A 17674-nucleotide genomic window follows, 5' to 3' on the forward strand; every position below is an offset into this window, starting at 1 on the left:
GATTATGTTTAGTGCTATAAGAGTGATTATACAATTTTTCATTCCTACCAGCAATAAATGTTGCTCTGCATCCTTGCTAGTTTTTGGTGTTAATGTTTTGAATTTTAGCCATTCTAATAGGTAGTGGTGAGTCATTATTTTAATTTGTAATTCCCTAATGCCCTATGATGATGCTGTGAAAGTGCTGCACTCAATATGCCAGCAAATTTGGAAGACTCAGCAGTGGCCACAGGACTGGAAAAGGTCAGTTTTCATTCCAATCCCAAAGAAAGGCAATGCCAAAGAATGCTCAAACTACCACACAATTGCACTCATCTCACACGATAGTAAAGTCATGCTCAAAATTCTCCAGGCCAGGCTTCAGCAATATGTGAACTGTGAACTTCCAGCTGTTCAAGCTGGTTTTAGAAAATGCAGAGGAACCAGAGATCAAATTGCCAACATCCGCTGGATCATGGAAAAAGCAAGAGAGTTCCAGAAAAACATCTATTTCTGCTATATTGACTATGCCAAAGCCTTTGACTATGTGGATCACAATAAACTCTGGAAAATTCTAAAAAGATAGGAATACCAGACCACCTGACCTGCCTCTTGAGAAACCTGTATGCAGGTCAGGAAGCAACAGTTAGAACTGGACATGGAACAACAGACTGGTTCCAGATAGGAAAAGGGAGTATGTCAAGGCTGTATATTGTCACCCTGCTTATTTAACTTCTATGCAGAGTACATCATGAGATGTACTGGGCTGGAAGAAGCACAAGCTGGAATCAAGATTGCCAGGAGAAATATCAATAACCTCAGATATGCAAATGACACCACCCTTATGGCAGAAAGTGAAGAAGAACTAAAGAGCCTCTTGATGAAAGTGAAAGAGGAAAGTGAAAAAGTTGACTTAAAGCTCAACATTCAGAAAACTAAGATCATGGCTCTGATCCCATCACTTTAGGGCAAATAGATGGGGAAACAGTGGCTGACTTTATTTGGGGGGGCTCCAAAATCACTGCAATGGTGATTGCAGCCATGAAATTAAAAGACGCTTACTCCTTGGAAGGAAAGTTATGACCAACCTAGAGAGCATATTCAAAAGCAGAGATATTACTTTGCCAGCAAAGGTCCGTCTAGTCAAGGATATGGTTTTTCCTGTGGTCATGTATGGATGTGAGAGTTGGACTGTGAAGAAAGCTGAGCACTGAAGAATTGATGCGTTTGAACTGTGGTGTTGGAGAAGACTCTTGAGAGTCCCTTGGACTGCAAGGAGATCTAACCAGTCCATCCTAAAGGAGACCAGTCCTTGGTGTTCATTGGAAGGACAATGCTGAGGCTGAAAGTCCAATACTTTGGCCACCTCATGCGAAGAGTTGACTCATTGGAAAAGACCCTGATTTTGGGAGGGATTGGGGGCAGGAGGAGAAGGGGACGACAGAGGATGAGATGGCTGGATGGCATCACAGACTTGATGCACATGAGTTTGAGTAAACTCTGGGAGTTGGTGATGGACAGGGAGGCCTGGAGTGCTGCGATTCATGGGATCGCAAAGAGTTGGACACGACTGCGTGACTGTACTGAACTGAACTGAATGCCCTATGATGTTGAAGATTTATTCATATACTTATTTTGCCACCTTTATGTCTTCTTTGAAAGGCTGTATTTTCAGATATTCTGCCAACTTTTAATTGCGTTATATTCTAATTGTCGAGTTTTAAGAGTTCTTTGTATGTTTTGGATTCAAGTACTTTATCAGATATTTATTGGGAATAATTTCTCCAAGTTTGGCGTACTGTTTCATTCTCTGAATGATGTCTTTCAGAGAACTTAAGTTTTTAATTGTAATGAAGTTGAACTTAGCATTTTTCTTTTATAAATTGTCCTTTTGTTGCTGTATCTAAAGAGTCATGAATCTCATGGCCACCCTGGGGTTGTCCTGTGTTATCTTCACGGAGTTTTATAGTTTTGTATTTTACATTTAGTCTTATGATTCATCCTGTGTTAATTTTTGTAAAAGGTATTAGATCTGTCAATTTTCTTTTCTTTTTTTTGCATTGGGATGTCCTGTTGTTTCAGCACCATTTTTTGAAATGACTGTCTCTCTCTGTTGAGTTGTTTTTGTTAGAAGCCGGTTGACTATATGTGGGTCTATTTCTGGGCTCACTGTTCTGTTCCATTGATCTGTGTGTCTGTTCTTCCCCTAGTACCATGCTGTTTTGGTTGTTGTATCTCTATGGTAAGTTTTGAAGTCAAGTAATGTCAGTTTTCTGAGTTTGTTCTTCTCCCACAATATTGTGTTGACTATTCCTCCTAGAATTTTGACTGGGATTGCAGTGAATATATAGACTAGACTGGGAGCAGCGATGTCTTGATAATAGTAAATCTTCCTGTCCATATATATGGACTATCCCTTTATTTACTTCTTTGATTTCTTTGATCAGAGTTTTGTAATTTTCCTAATGTAGATCTTATCCACATTTTATTAGATTTATACCTGTTTCAATTCGTGTGGGTGCTATGTAAATGGTGTTGTGTCTTTATTTCAAGTATCTATTGTTTATTGTTGGTATGTAAGAAAGCGATTGACTTTCATATATTAACCTTGTATCCTGAAACTATAATCACTTATTAGTTCCAGGAGTTTTAAAATTGTTATTGTTGTTGATTGTTCGGTTTTTTGTACATAGATGATCGTGTTATGTGTGAAAAGACAGTTTTACTTATTCCTTCCCATTTTGTATATCTTTTATCCCCCTCCTCCTCTTTTTTGGCTTATTGCAGTAATTAGAGCTTCCAGTAAAATGTTGAATAGGAGTGGTACAGAATATATCTTGTCTTTTTCTTTTTCTTAGAAGGAAAGCATATGTTTTCTTGCCATTAAGCATAAATTTTGGATAATTTTTTTTTATCAAGGTGAGGAAATGCCCCTCTATTCCTAGAGTTATTATTCTTAGAGTTGTTAGAGTACTTTATATGTTCTAAATATAAATTCTTTATCAGATACATGACCTATAAATATTTTCTTCCATGCTGTGTGTTAGTTTTCATGTTATTTTTAGTGTCCTTTGAAGCTCAAGATTTTTTAATTTTTAAGACTCTCTTATCTGTTATACATTTTGTCACACCTGTGGTGTCATATTAAGCATCCTTTGCCTAATGCAAGGCAAGGAATGTTTGTTTCTACAGTTTCTTCTACAAGTTTTATCCCTTGTAGCTCTTAAATTTAGGCATTTTATTCACTTTTTAGTTAATTTTTGTATATATTGTAAGGGAAGGGTTCAGTTTCTTTCTTTTGGATATCCAGTGGCCCTAACACCATTTATTGAAAAGAGTATTCTTTCCTTTCTTTGAATGGGCTATTTTGGGCCCTTGAATTTCCACATGAATCATAGGATTGTTTTTATTGTTCAGTTGCTAAGTGCGATCTCAGGACTGAAGGCTCCTCTACCCTTCACTATCTCCCGGAGTTTGCTCAAATTAGTGTCCATCAAGTCGGTGATGCCATCCAACCATCTCATCCTCTGTCACCCTCTTCTCCTGCCCTCAATCTTTCCTAGCATCAGGGTCTTTTCCAGTGAGTCCGCTCTTTGTATCATGTGGGCAAACTATTGGAGCTTCAGCTTCAGCAGTCTTTCCAGTGAATATTCAGGATTGCTTTCCTTTAGGATAGACTGGTGTGATTGCCTTGCAGTCCAAGAGTCTCTCAAGAGTCTTTTCCAGCATCACAATTCAAAAGAAAAAATTCTTAGGTGCATAGCCTTCTTTATGGTCCAGCTTTCACATCTGTATGTGGCTACTGGAAAAACTGTAGCTTTGATTGTACGGACCTTTGTTGGCAAAGCGATGGTTCTGCTTCTAACTATGCTGTATTTGTCATAGCTTTACTTACAAAGAGTTTGTCAGTTAAAAAACATCCAATTGGGATTTTATAGAGTAAGTTGAATCTGTAGATCAGTTTGGAGAGTATGACCATCTTAACAATATTTTGTTTTCCAATCTGGGTAAAAAGATATCTTTTCATTTTTTAGGCTGTCTTTAATTTCTCTCCTCAATATTTTCTTGTCTTCCTGGTATAAATTTTATGTGTTTCATTAAATTTATTTCTAAGTGCTTTATTGTTTTCGATCCTGTTGAAAATTGTTTTATTATTTTTATCTTAATATTTTTCATTTCTTGTAATAGAAGGACAGTTTATTTTTTGCACATTGTTCTTTTAGCCTCCAAACTTGCTGAACTGATTTATTAGCTATAGCAGTTTTTTGTACGTTTATTTGAATTTCTCTGTAAGATCATGTCATTTACCAGTAGAGTTTTACTTCTTCCTTTCCCATCTAGAAGCATTTTATTTTCTTGCCCATTTTCCTTTCTATAATCTCAGATACAAAGTTGAATAGAAGTGACAAGAGTAAAAATCCCCTGCTTATTCCTGATCTTAGAGAGAGAACATTTTGTCTTTGACCTTTAAGTATGACGTTGCTGCTGCTGCTAAGTTGCTTCAGTCGTGTCCGACTCTGTGCGACCCCACAGATGGCCTCCTACCAGGCTCCCCGTCCCTGGGATTCTCCAGGCAAGAACACTGGAGTGGGTTGCCATTTCCTTCTCCAATGCATGAAAGTGAAAAGGGAAAGTGAAGTTGCTCAGTCGTGTCCAACTCTTAGCGACCCCATGGACTACAGCCTACCAGGCTCCTCCGTCCATGGGATTTTCCAGGCAAGAGTACTGGAGTGGGGTGCCATTGCCTTCTCCGAAGTATGATGTTAGCTATGATGTTAGCTGTGTGTTTTGTTTGTTAGTTTTGTAGATATCCTTTGTATTAGGCTGCTGTAACAAATTACCACAAACTATGTAGCTTAAAACAATGAAAAGATATTCTGTTACAGGTCTGGAGGCCAGGAATGCAAAATCAAAGTGTAACCATGGCCATGCCTCTTCCAGAAGTGCAGGGAAAAGGCCTTTCTTTGCCTCTTCTAGCTTGGCCTGTTAGTGTTCCCGGAGTTGTGCTTGAACCACTCCAGTTGCTGCCATAGTTACATTCTGGTTTTTGTTCTTGTTCAGTTGCCCAGTTGTGTCCGACTTTGTGACTCCGTGGACTGCAGCTTGCCAAGCCTCCCTGTCCCTCACCATCTCCCAAAGTTTGCCCAAGTTCATGTCCATTGCATGGGTGATGCCATCCACCCATCTCATCCTTTGATGCCCCCTTCTTCTGCCCTCAATCTTTCCCAACTTCAGGGACTTTTCCAATGAGTCTACTGTTTGCTTCACATGACCAAAATACTGGAGTTTCAGCTTCAGCATCAGTCTTTCCAGTGAGTATTCAGGGTTGATTTCCCTTGAGACTGACTGGTTTGATCTCCTTGCTGTCCAAGGGACTTTCAAGAGTCTTCTCCAGCACCACAGTTTGAAGGTATCAGTTCTTTGGCATTCTGCCTTCTTTATGGTCCAGCTCTCACAGCCATACATGACCACAGGGAATACCATAGCCTTGGCTATAGGGACCTTTGTTGACAGAGTAATGTTTCTGCTTTTCACCACACTGTCCAGGTTTGTCATAATAGCTTCCTGCCAAGAAGCAATTGTCTTTCTGATTTCATGGCTGCAGTCAACATTTGTAGTGATCTTAGATTCCAAGAAGAGGAAATCTGTCACTACTTCTACCCTTTCCCCCTCTGTTTGCCATGAAGTAATGGGACCAGATGCCATGATCTTTGTTTTTTAAATATTTAGTATTAGGCCAGTTACCTTACCTCCTCCTCTTTGCTGTGTGTCTCTTAAATGGACCCTTGTCATTGGCTTAAGTCCACTGGATAAACTGTGATGAGTTCCTCATCTTTAAATCCTTAATTTAATTGTATCTGAAAAAAATACTTTTTCCGAATAGGGTAACATTCCCAGGTTCTGGAGATTAGGACACGGATGCATCTCTTGGGGTGGGCACCATTCAGCTTTACCAGGTTGAGGAATTTACCTTCTGTCTCTCTCTTGTTGGCTGTTCTTTTTTTATCAGGAAAGGGTGTTGGAATTTTTCAAGGCTTTTGCTGTATCTATTGGATATATATATATACACACACACACAAGTGGGATTGCTTGATCATATGCAGCTCTTGGCAGTTCAGTTTTTATTTTTATTTTTTTCAGGAATGCCCATACTGTTTTCCAAATTGACTAAACCAGTTTCCATTCCCATCAGTAGTACTTCTATATCTTTTCTTCACATCCTTGCCAACACTTAGCTTTTCAAACTTGTTCATTATTTTAAATTAAAATATAATCGACATATAACATTATATTAATCTTAGGTGTACAGCTTAGTGAATTGATACATGTTTGTGTTGTAAAATGATTACAACAGTAAGTTTAGTTAACTTATACATATAGTTATGAATTATTTTTTCTTGTGATGAGAACTTTTAAATTCTTAGCAACTTTCACATATAATGCAGTATTGTTAGCTATAATCACCATGCTGAATATTATATTATCAGGGCTTACTTGTCATATAACTAGAAACTTATGCCTCTTGACCACCTTTACTCATTTCACGCACCTTTTACCTCCTGCCTTTTGTGTCCACCAATCTAGCCTCCATATCTATAAGTTCATTAAAAGATTTTTTTAGATTCTACATATGAGTGAGATCATAATGTATTTGCCTTTCTCTGACTTATTTCCCTTAGTGTAACGCCCTCAAGGTCCATCTGTGTTGTTGGAAATGGCAAGATTTCCTTTTTTGTGGCTGAATAATATTTCTCTAGCTTTTTCTAGTCAACAGTTGATGGGCACTCAGGTGGTTTCCACGCCTTAGTTATTATAAATAATGCTGCAATGAATATGGGGGTGCAGACATCTTTTTGAAATAGTTATTTCACTTGGATAAATAGAGTGGAATTGCTGGATAATTTGGTAGTTCTATTTTTTGAGAAACCTCCATACTGTTTTCCACAGTGATTGAACCAATTTATAGTCCCATCAACAGTTTTTAAGTGTTCCCTTTTCCCACATCCTCACCAGCACTTGTTATTTCCTGTTTTTTTTTTTATAATACATTCCAACAAGTACGTGTGTGTGGGCGGTGGTATCTCATTGTGGTTTTCATTTGCATTTCCTTGTTGAGTGATTTTCATGTATCTGCTGACTGTCTTCTTTGGAAAAGTGTCTCTGCAGATCCTCTGCTCATTTTTAATTAAATTGTTCTCTTTGTTTTTCTATTGAGTTACGTGAGTTTTTATACGTTTTAGAGATTGCGTTTTCTCCACTCCGCAAAGCCAGGCCTGCTCCGGAGAACCTGTTCTTTATTTTGCCCAGGGCATTGCCTGAAGTGTGCAAGTGCCTAAAGTGTGCAAGGTTATGCACATTTTGCCACTCAACAGAGTGGAGCCAGTTATACACGTGTGCTCGTGCATGACGTGTAGAAACTCAAGTGTACTGTCTGCGGGGTGTGTTTGGGGTACTGGCTACATGGGGGAGGGATTTATGCGTATGCTAGCTTGGGTGAATCTACTTCATCCTATGAAGTTTATGGGTGGGCTTCTTGGTGAAGTTCTGAGGAAGTTAGTAGAAACCTTTGCCCTTCTTGGGTTTTGTACGCTGGTTGCTGAGAGCCCTGTTTACTCTCCCCTGCTGATCCCATTATTGTTTTGGATGGCCTGAAAAAGAAGTGGGCTTCTTGGGCATTGCCCTGCTTGGATGGACGCTAGTCACCCACTAGGCTCTCTCTTTGCTCATGGGTGAAACAGCAGCTTGGAGAAGTTTCTCTTGGCAGTGAGCTGTTGCCTTGGGGCAGGTGAAGTGAGAAAGTTAAACTGTTACTAATCGCTTCAGCCCTGTTCTTGGAATTTTTGCTCTAAGTAGTGCTAGGACTTCTCTGTTGGACTGCTGGGCTCTTAACAAATGTACTCCTGTCTCCAAGTAGTTGAAAAATCACTGCTTCTGTGGGAGCACCAAGGTGCTGTTGACTGAAAAAATAACGCACAACCTAAGGGTTCAGAATTCTGTTTTATTTGGTGGACAAATCTAAGGACTTAGGCCCAAGACACAGCATCTCAGATAACTCTGAGAGACTGCTCCAGAAAGGCAAGCGAGAAGCCAGGTTAATAGGAGTTTTTGCAGCAAAGTCCATGTAGTCAGAACATCAGAAGATTATTGTTACTTAAGGAAAACCAGACATCTCAAATTAAGGAACTTAGCACTTTTTCTACATATGAAAAGATACAAAATCTAGGCTCATAGGAATCATTGCTTTGAGATGCACCTCAGCTATCTGGGGCCAGATGCTTCTCATCCTGAATCTGCTCAGGGTGCTCTGTCCAGGGTGGCCTCACTGGCAAGCATTCTGTTTCCATTCTGAGTTTCCTCAGGGCTCACCATCGAGGTTGCAGTGTGATTGCTCGATGGCTGCAGCATCCTTTTTTTTTTTTTTTTTTTTACTGATATGACAGGCAATATTTTTTATTCACAGCAGGAAAATCTTATTACAGCACCTTGATAATGTGTCTCCTCTGTGTCTTCTTATTCTGGCTTATTAAAAAATTCAACATTTTCATATGCCATCCCATTGCCTTTTGGCCCTTATTGTTTCTGATGAGCAGTCAGTTATTTATCTTATTGGGGTTCTCTTGTATGCAAAGAACCTTCTTGCTATTGCCCAAGATTTTATCTTTGGCTTTCAGTATTACTATTTTATGTCTGAATGTGGCTCTTTCTGTACTTTTTTCTTACTTGCAGTTTGTTGAGCTTCTTCGATATGTATGCTAATGTTTTTCATCAAATTTAGGAAGTTGTCAGTCATTATTTCTCAAACAATTTTTTACCTTTTCCCCCTCTATCTTAGAATTCCCAGTAAATGCATGCTCTTGCTGTTAATGGTGGTGTACATTTCTCATAGACTGTTCATTTTCCTCTCTGTTTTTAGAACTACAGAATCTCTACTGATTTATCTACTAGTTCACTGATTTTTTTTCTTTTACCTGCTGAAATATGCTATTGAGCCTCTCTGCTAAATTTTAAAATTTCAATTTTATACTTTAAAACTCCACATTTTTCTTTTCCTGGTCATTTTTCTTTGTTGATGCTTTATATTTAATAAGATATTGTTATACTTCTTTAAATTTTGTTTTCTTTAAGTGTTTTTAATAGCTGCTTTAGAGGCTTTTTCTGTTTCATCTGGCATCTGGGTTCTCTCAAAGGGGGTTCTGTTGCTTGCTTTTATTCCTGTCCATGGCATAGGTCACACTTTCCTATTTCATTGCACGCATAATTTTCCCTGAAAGCCAGGCATTTTAGGCAGTACATTGCAGCAACTCTGGATCCTGACTTTTCCTCCCTCCCTGAGGCTGCTGTAATTTCATTTGTTTAGGGACTTGGCTGAATTCTTTTAGTGAAGTCTCTCTTTCTCCACATGTGTCCTCTGATGTTCCTCTTCAGATGGTACAGGCTGGGGAGGCACATAGTCACCCTGGGATGATTGGGATTTTAGCAGAGTTCTTCAACTTTTTCTTCTGAGCTCTTTGTTAAGCTATCTCCTCTGTTTGTATCACCTCACCCGCTGTGAGGTGAAGTCTCTCAGTTGTGTCCAACTCTTTGCGACCCCATGGACTATAGCCTACCAGGCTCCTTTGTCCATGGGATTTTCCTGGCAATAGTACTGGAGTGGATTGCCATTTCCTCACACCCTAGCCTCCACTAATTGCCAACTGATAGTTCTGTTATTTTCAGCAAAGCTTTGTGGGCATGAATTGCTCCATGGTCTGAATTGCATTTTATACCTTTTACAGGGGTCGTCTGTGAGGCTAGTCGTTGATGTTCTGACCCTAGTAAGGCTCTTATTAGCTGTCTTTCCCCCTGATTCTCTCCGATGAACTTCTAGTAGGTCTATTTTTAACTTATTATTCTCACATAGATCCTTGAGAAACAACCTCCATTGTTTCTGAGAGTGCCTTTAAGGCTTGAAGTTTGCTGCCCTGTACCCAGTGAAGTCAGGTTCCCTTGGGAGAGCTTTGGGCCTTTCCTTTTCGTAGGCTGCCTCTCCCTGTTGGGGATAACCTCTCTGTGATTGCTTTGGAAATATAGGTGGGGGTTTCTGGCTTGTTCTTTCAGTGATACCACTGTGTTATGTACACTGGATATTGATGGTAGCCTTTGCTCTTCTCAGCCTTCCTCTTTTATCTGGGAACTGTTGCCCTGTAAATTAGGGGTGAAGATTTTTGGGCCCTCGTGTTCTTAACCTGTATGTGAGGCCTGGTGTATAGCTTCCACCCTGTGAGTGGGAGCAAGGTAGAGAATGAGCACTCACACCTCTCGTGCTTTCTCCTTGGATAGAGTTTCTGCCACCAAGAATTAGGGGGCATGAGAGATACTGGCAATCTGTTGCTCCTGGTTGTATATTATTGGCCTGAACTAGGAACTGAGGGATAAAGGAGTATTCTGTTCTCAACCTTACCAGCCTGGGGTTGAGCAGGCTTGCTGAACAGGCTGTGTACGTGTCGGGAGGTGGTGGTAACGGGAAGAATGAGAGTTGGTAATGAGTCAGACATCATGAACTGTTGCTGTTCTTACTGAAATTTAGTTGATGTTCCTGAGTAATTCTTTCTTTATTTGTTGTTGCTCTTGGCAAAAGGTTTTGAGATCCAAAAAAGACACTTTTAAAAAAAATAATTTTTACCAATTATAGTTCTTTCCCTGGGGAGATTGTTTATGGACCTCCTTATGTTGCCATTCTAGAGGTCATTTCCATATTCTTTAAGTGTTTGTTGCTGTTCAGTCGCTCAGTCGTGTCCAGCTCTTTGCGACCCCATGGACTGCAGCACACCAGGCTTCCCTGTCCTGCACTATTTCCTGGAGTTTGCTCAAACTCATGTCCATTGAGTGGTATTAAATCTATGGTTTCTAAGATACTATACTTGCCTTACTAACTGTACCATACATGTTAACTGTGTTTATATTCTGATTCTTTGTTTGTACTGGGGATTTATTTATAAAGTATTGACTCATATTGTCCTGAACCTTTAATATATATTAGTTCATTCAGGTAAAATATACTTGTGAACATATACTTGTAGTTTTTATCTCAAAATTGCACTGTAATTAATTAAAAGAACATTTACATTAATTTTATTGTTTCTCAAAAATGCATTGAGATTTTCAATTATACACAATATAGATATACCTCAGAAATAATCTTAAGCAAATGAACATGAATACCAACTATGTCATTCCATTTTGTAAAGTACAAAGACAGCCATCTAAATGTTTGCTATTAGAATCAGAATAGTGGTAATTTTTTATTTTTTGGTCTTAGTACACATTGCTTAGTTGTATTCATTTTGTGGAAATTCATTGGGTTTTAGACTTATGTGCACTTTTATGTATATATTTAATGAGTTAAAAAATATTTTATTGGATCCATATGAGTCATATAGTTTTAACTGCATACTGTTTAGAGTAAATTTATTACATTTAACTATTTATATACTTTGGTATTTAAAACTGATGATAAGTCAGTCCTCTAGTTTAAAGAAAATTTGTTTCCTACTTTTATAAATAAAAACAAAATGCAAGATATAAATTATTATGAAATCATTAATGATTATGTTTAATATTGTGTTTCCTCAAAGCTTTTTAAGGTACTCTGAATCTCAAAGTATTTTTAAAAACATTGAAGTTTAGAGGCCATTTGTTAAAAATAATAAAGCGTGTTACTTTTACAATTCCAGGGAAAATTCTGTATTCAAACTAGATCCTTTCTGTACTTGATATAAGATCAGGGAGGTCTTTTTATCTTTTGTAATACATTTTTAAATTTTATCCTGTAGGACTATTTTGAAAGAAAGTGGGTTTGCCAGATACCTTCATTCAGCTGTTCTTATCAATGGAGCTATGCTTATTTTTGGAGGAAATACCCATAATGACACTTCCTTGAGTAACGGTGCAAAATGTTTTTCTGCCGATTTCCTGGCATATGACATAGGTATGTATCTGTTAGGACTGTACAAAGTAGGAAATACCAGAAGTTTTTCATGTAGAGATTCTCAAATACATTACTAGACAGCATGTGTATATGTCATTTTAGAGAGAGAGATTCAGCGACAGATTTTGAAAGGAATTCTCTCCAATTTCAGCATAAACAGTAGTATAGGCAAAGGGAGCAAATGAACTGAGGTGAATGAGTGGTGAAGGCAGGGGATTGAGGAATCTGGGTTTGAATGTCCTATTCGAAGGCTTTTGTGTTTTGTGTTCCTACATGAGCACTCTATTAGTCTGTTTTGTTTGACTATTACTGTGTTAGTTTTGATAATGGATAGATACGAAGCACTATCAAATTTACATTGCAGAGAGTAGGAATACAAGCATTTTAGATTTAGTGGGGATGAGCACAGAAAAATTTAAATTAAACTCACAAGATAATGCTTTCATGGTGTAGGAAGCTGATAGAATTAGAGAAAGAAATATAAAGATAGAAAAGCTAATGAAATAATATTTTGGGACAAAATGGAAACCCAGAACATATCTAAGCATGGAAGTAACTAAATAAGTTTTTACCAGGGAATCTAGAAATATAATACGTCTATGATTTTAATTGATTTTAATTATCTTATCTATAGTCCTATCCATTTCTGAATGTTAAACAATGTATTTATTGAAATACTAAATTTAGCTACCTATTAGACCACTGTAATGAAAGAATTTCTTCTCTCTGTATGTTATAGATAAAACCTAGCTGATTTAAATCTTTAGCAGCACTTAAGAGCACTTTTTATTGATTGTGTGAGGTCATATACCAATTTTAAGCTATTAAGGAACACTTTGATAAATAAAAATAAAAGAGACCAAAGAATAACACATTTAATGGATATAAGAAGTATACTTCCGCTCTTAAACATCGTAATGGTACATAATCTACTTTAGAAAATTATTTCAAGTGTCAGCATATGAAGAAAATTATGAACTATTAATAAGCACTTTGACTTCTAAATTATTGTAAGCATGTTTGGAAAGAAATTCCTAGTAATAAAGTTAGGCATAGTTTTAAAACTCTATGAGTATTTGCATGTGAGTCATCATTGAAAAGAATTCACTGTCTTTTAGAGCCTAAATAGTTAAATATTTGCCTTTTTGAAATAATAATTTGAAGTCATGATTCATGATGAAATGGGATTGTAATGGCTTTTATAAGGCTTAAAAATCAGTGCTCCAGATCCAGAAAATCAGTTAAATGAAATACAGAATCTAGGCTGGTTTATTATGATGAGACAGTAAGCTTATTTCTCAGGAGGTGGATGAACATTTTATGTGTTTTTCTTCTAGGAATTAAAATCCTAGGAAAAGTGTAGAATTTTGTTGTTATTGTTAAAAATCCGTGAAGTGAGATGTTGAACTTTTGAAAAGATTCTTCAAGCAGCTTCTACTCAATTTCTATATTTCAATGAGCAAATTAATGTTGAGCTATTTTGTAGCTGACATATTGGGAATTTATTTTTATTTCTTCCATATTGTTCAAGATGACCATATTTTAGGTTTTATACATTTAAAATATACCAAAGTGAAAAACATTAGAAATGTAAGTTTTTCAGAGAAAGAAAGGGCTCAGATTATTATTCTAATAGCTACTCTTTATTAAGTCAGTTCCAAGAGCTAGGTACTATTGTTGCTGTTTAGTTGCTAAGTCATGTCTGACTCTTTTGTGACCCCTTCCAGGCTCCTCTGTTCATGGGATTTCCCAGGCAAAAGAATACGGGAGTGGGTTGCTATTTCTTCCTCCAGGGGATCTTCCTGACCCAGGGATTGAACCTATGTCTCTTGTATTGCAGGAGGATTCTTTACTGCTGAGCCACCAGGGAAGCCATATAATAAGAGCTTTATTTACAGTGTCTGTAACCTCTCTAATAACCTTGTAAATAAGATGTTAGTAAACTCAATTTTAGATTATTAAGCACAAGACTAAAAGGAATTAGTCCAAAGCCCTGCTGGTAGTAAATCCAGTTTTGTTAAAAACTCCTAAATTGATAGTCTTTCCACTTGACTACACTGTGGTGTTTAGTTGACTCCATTGTATGTTCTTAATTTTGTCAATAAAGTACAAGACACTTAAGTTTTAGTAATGTTTAGTAATTTTTAGTAATGTTTCTTAATGCTATGGAAAAAGTAAAAGTTGCTCAGTCATGTCCAACTCTTTGCAACCCTATGGACTATGAAGTCCATGGAGTTCTCCAGGGCAGAATACTGGAGTGGGTAGTCTTTCCCTTCTTCAGGGGATCTTCCCAACACAAGGATCAAACCCAGGTCTCCTGCACTGCGGGCGGATTCTTTACCAGCTGAGCCACAAGGGAAGTCCAAGATTACTGGAGTGGGTAGCCTTTTCCTTCTCCAGGGGATCTTCCTGACCCAGGAATAGAACTGGGGTCTCCTGTATTGCAGACAGATTCTTTACCAACTGAGCTATCAGGGAAGCCCAATGCTATGGAAAGATAGAAGCAAATAATTAGTTTCATTTTTCAAGCAAATTGTTAAAATTGGAGGAAGAATAGCATGTTTTAACAGTATTGTTTTTTAACATAGGTTTTTGTTTGTCCTGTGCTAATAAGTAACAATAAAAACAAAAACAGCCTTACAATCAATACAGGATAAAAGCATTTTGTTTTACCTTATTGGATTATTTCTCTGCAGTTCCCAATAAAGTCTTCCTTCCCTGCCCAATCTGTATTTATTCTCCTGGGTTTGTATCATCAAATATTGAAATATTTTCTTGGGAAAAGTGCTTTTCACATTTCAGAAAATGTCTTCCAAAATAATTGTTTTCCTTATGAAGTATAATTTTGTGGAAATAAAATACAACCATTGCATAATGAACCAACTATGAAATAGATCCTTTTGGGGGAAAAAGTCATGTTGCTAGTTTTTCTCTTTTGTACAGTACACTCGGAGTTTATGGCATATTTAATTGGAATGCACCTTAAGATTTAGTTGATTGCCTTGTGTTCTGTGATGTTTAGACAATAAAAATATGTATGGTAATACTAATTTTTCATTGCTCTAAAATGTACTATTTCAATCATACTGCCATAGTAAATTTTATATAGCCAGTATCATTAATCTTTGAGGACATAACCTTGCCTTCCCAGTTCTCATTATACTATACATGATGGATGTAGAAGGCATATGATGGTGATTTTCAAGCATGACTTACCTTGGCATTCCCTTTGAAGGTTGAAGGGAGAAAAATCAGACCTCAGTAATCTGATTGTCTTAGATTAGGCACTGCGTATTCATATTTTTTTAAAAAATGACTCAGGCACAAGTGATCATAGAACCAGCCTGGTGACCAAGACTCAGTGGACTGTAACAGATAAAATGATATGTTACTAAATTTTCTAGCTTGTAAATCTAGCTTGATCACATTTTAAATGTGAAAACTTTATTAATATACTTTTGTCATTGTTAGTGGTATCCTTATTGCACCTGATTCAAGATTAAAATGAATCTGTATCTAGTAAAGATACAGCCTTGTAGTACTGTTCAGGCTAAAGGTGCAATGGAAGGACTTGTCTTACTGAGCTGATCTCAGGTTATTAGTTACATTTATACTTTAATAAATAAGTATTTTTGGCAGTGCTGTGTGGCTTGCAGGATCTTAGTTCCCAGACCAGGGAGCAAACCTCTGCCCGCTGCAGTGGAAGCACAGAGTCCTAACCACGGGGCTACCAGGGAAGTACCGAGACATAGTTTTACTTTTCAGGGCTTCCCAGGTGGCTCAGTGATAGAGAATCTTCTTCTCAAGCAGGAGACATGAGTTTGATCCCTGAGTTGGGAAGATCCCCAGGAGAAGGGAATGGCGGCCCTTTCCGGTATTCTTGCCTGGGAAATCCATGGACAGAGGAGCCTGGTGGGATGCAGTCCGCAGTGTCACAAAGAGGCACTCACAACTTAGAGGCCAGATTACAGCAGCAGCAGCATTGATGCTTTTAACCTGTTCGTCTGTAGAAAGTAAATAGTGTCATAAAAGTTAGTTTTGTAGGGTCCATGGGATAAAATGAATCAAGCAGTTTGTAAATTTTTCACGTCTTTTTTAGTAAACCACCGATCTTTTGAGGGATTTGACTGGAGATTTCAACATTTGCAAATGAGAGATTTTCCTGAATTTAAACATACCTTAAAGTTGAATTGAATCTTGGGACATTATTTCAGAATTATTAAAAAAATCTATTATAGGATTTTCAGTAGGCCTATAATTATGATGGTTTTAATTACATAATAATTTAATTACCATAATTATGATGGTTTTAATTACAAATGGTGGTTATTATTTTTCAATTATTATTTTATTTAATATTTATTAATATTGTTCAATTATTATTTTTCAAGAAAACTTATCTAAGAGTTAAGAGATTGCATAGAATTGTGAAACAAGATGAAAGATAGCTCAGAGATACATTGATTAATTTTTTGAGTAGGTTAGTTTAGAATAGAGTAGGGTGTCAGATTTACATCAGAAATACATTGTGTAAAGTGAATTACCTAAACTTCAAACCAAAACAATAATACAATTAATACAATTTAAAAAATAAATTCCCTGCATAGTACAGTTTTACTTATGACATTTAACTTATTCTGTTCAGTTTGGTTCAGTTGCTCAGTTGTGTACAACTCTTTGCACCTCCACAGACTGCAGCATGCCAGGCTTCCCTGTCCATCACCAACTCCTGGAGTTTACTCAAACTCATGTTCATTGAGTCGGTGATGCCATCCAACCATCTCATCCTCTGTCATCCCCAATCTCACCTTCAATCTTTCCCAGCATCAGGGTCTTTTCAAATGAGTCAGTTCTTCACATCAGGTGGCCAAAGTATTGCGGTTTTAGCTTCAGCATCAGTCCTTCCAGTGAATATTCAGGACTGATCTCCTTTAAGATGGACTGGTTTGATCTCCTTGCAGTCCAAGGGACTCTCAAGAGTCTTCTCCAACACCACAGTTCAAAAGCATCAATTCTTCGGTGCTTAGCTTTCTTTATAGTCCAACTCTCACGTCCATGCATGACTACTGTAAAAACCATAGCTTTGACTAGACGGACCTTTGTTGGCAAAGTAATGTCTCTACTTTTTAATATACTGTCTAGGTTGGTCATAGCTTTTCTTCCAAGGAGTAAGCGTCTTTTAAATTCATGGCTGCAATCACTATCTGCAATTTTGGAGCCCAATAAAAATAAAGCCACTCTTTCCACTGTTTCCCCATCTATTTGCCATGGAATGATGGGATTGAATGCTGTGATCTTAGTTTTCTGAATGTTGAGTTTTTAGCTAACCTGTTCACTCTCCTCTTCATTTTCATCAAGAGGCTCTTTAGTTCTTCTTCATTTTCTGCCATAAGGGTGGTATCATCTGCATATCTGAGGTTATTGATATTTCTCCTGGTAATCTTGATTCCAGCTTGTGCTTTATCCAGCCTGGCATTTCTCATGATGTACTCTGCATATAAGTAATAAGCAGGGTGACAATATACAGCCTTGATGTACTCCTTTCCTGATTTGGAACCAGTCTGTTGATCCATGTCCAGTTCTAACTGTTGCTTCTTGACCTGCTTAGAAATTTCTTAAGAGGCAGGTCAGGTGGTTTGGTATTCCCATCTCTTTAAGAATTTCCCATACTTATTGGTAGACAATAATTTAAAAACATAGTTTAAAAAACCCTGCAAAATACTTAAT

At 37.4% G+C, this 17674-nt stretch overlaps 1 protein-coding gene across 8 annotated transcripts in view; it reads left to right on the forward strand.

The window, feature by feature from the left end:
• Positions 1-17674, forward strand: part of ATRNL1 (attractin like 1) — an 815618-nt gene that overhangs the window by 122897 nt on the left and 675047 nt on the right. For 7 of the 8 annotated variants that reach the window (XM_024985963.2, XM_059882070.1, XM_059882071.1 and 4 more), the window contains exon 10: positions 11793-11947. The exons of the other annotated variant lie outside the window; for it this stretch is intronic. In XM_024985963.2, the coding sequence (XP_024841731.1) occupies positions 11793-11947 (155 nt within the window). The remainder of the gene's footprint in view (positions 1-11792; positions 11948-17674) is intronic. 8 annotated transcript variants of the gene reach the window in all.

The sequence above is a fragment of the Bos taurus genome, chromosome 26 (assembly GCF_002263795.3).
Source record: "Bos taurus isolate L1 Dominette 01449 registration number 42190680 breed Hereford chromosome 26, ARS-UCD2.0, whole genome shotgun sequence".
Lineage (NCBI taxonomy): Eukaryota > Metazoa > Chordata > Mammalia > Artiodactyla > Bovidae > Bos > Bos taurus.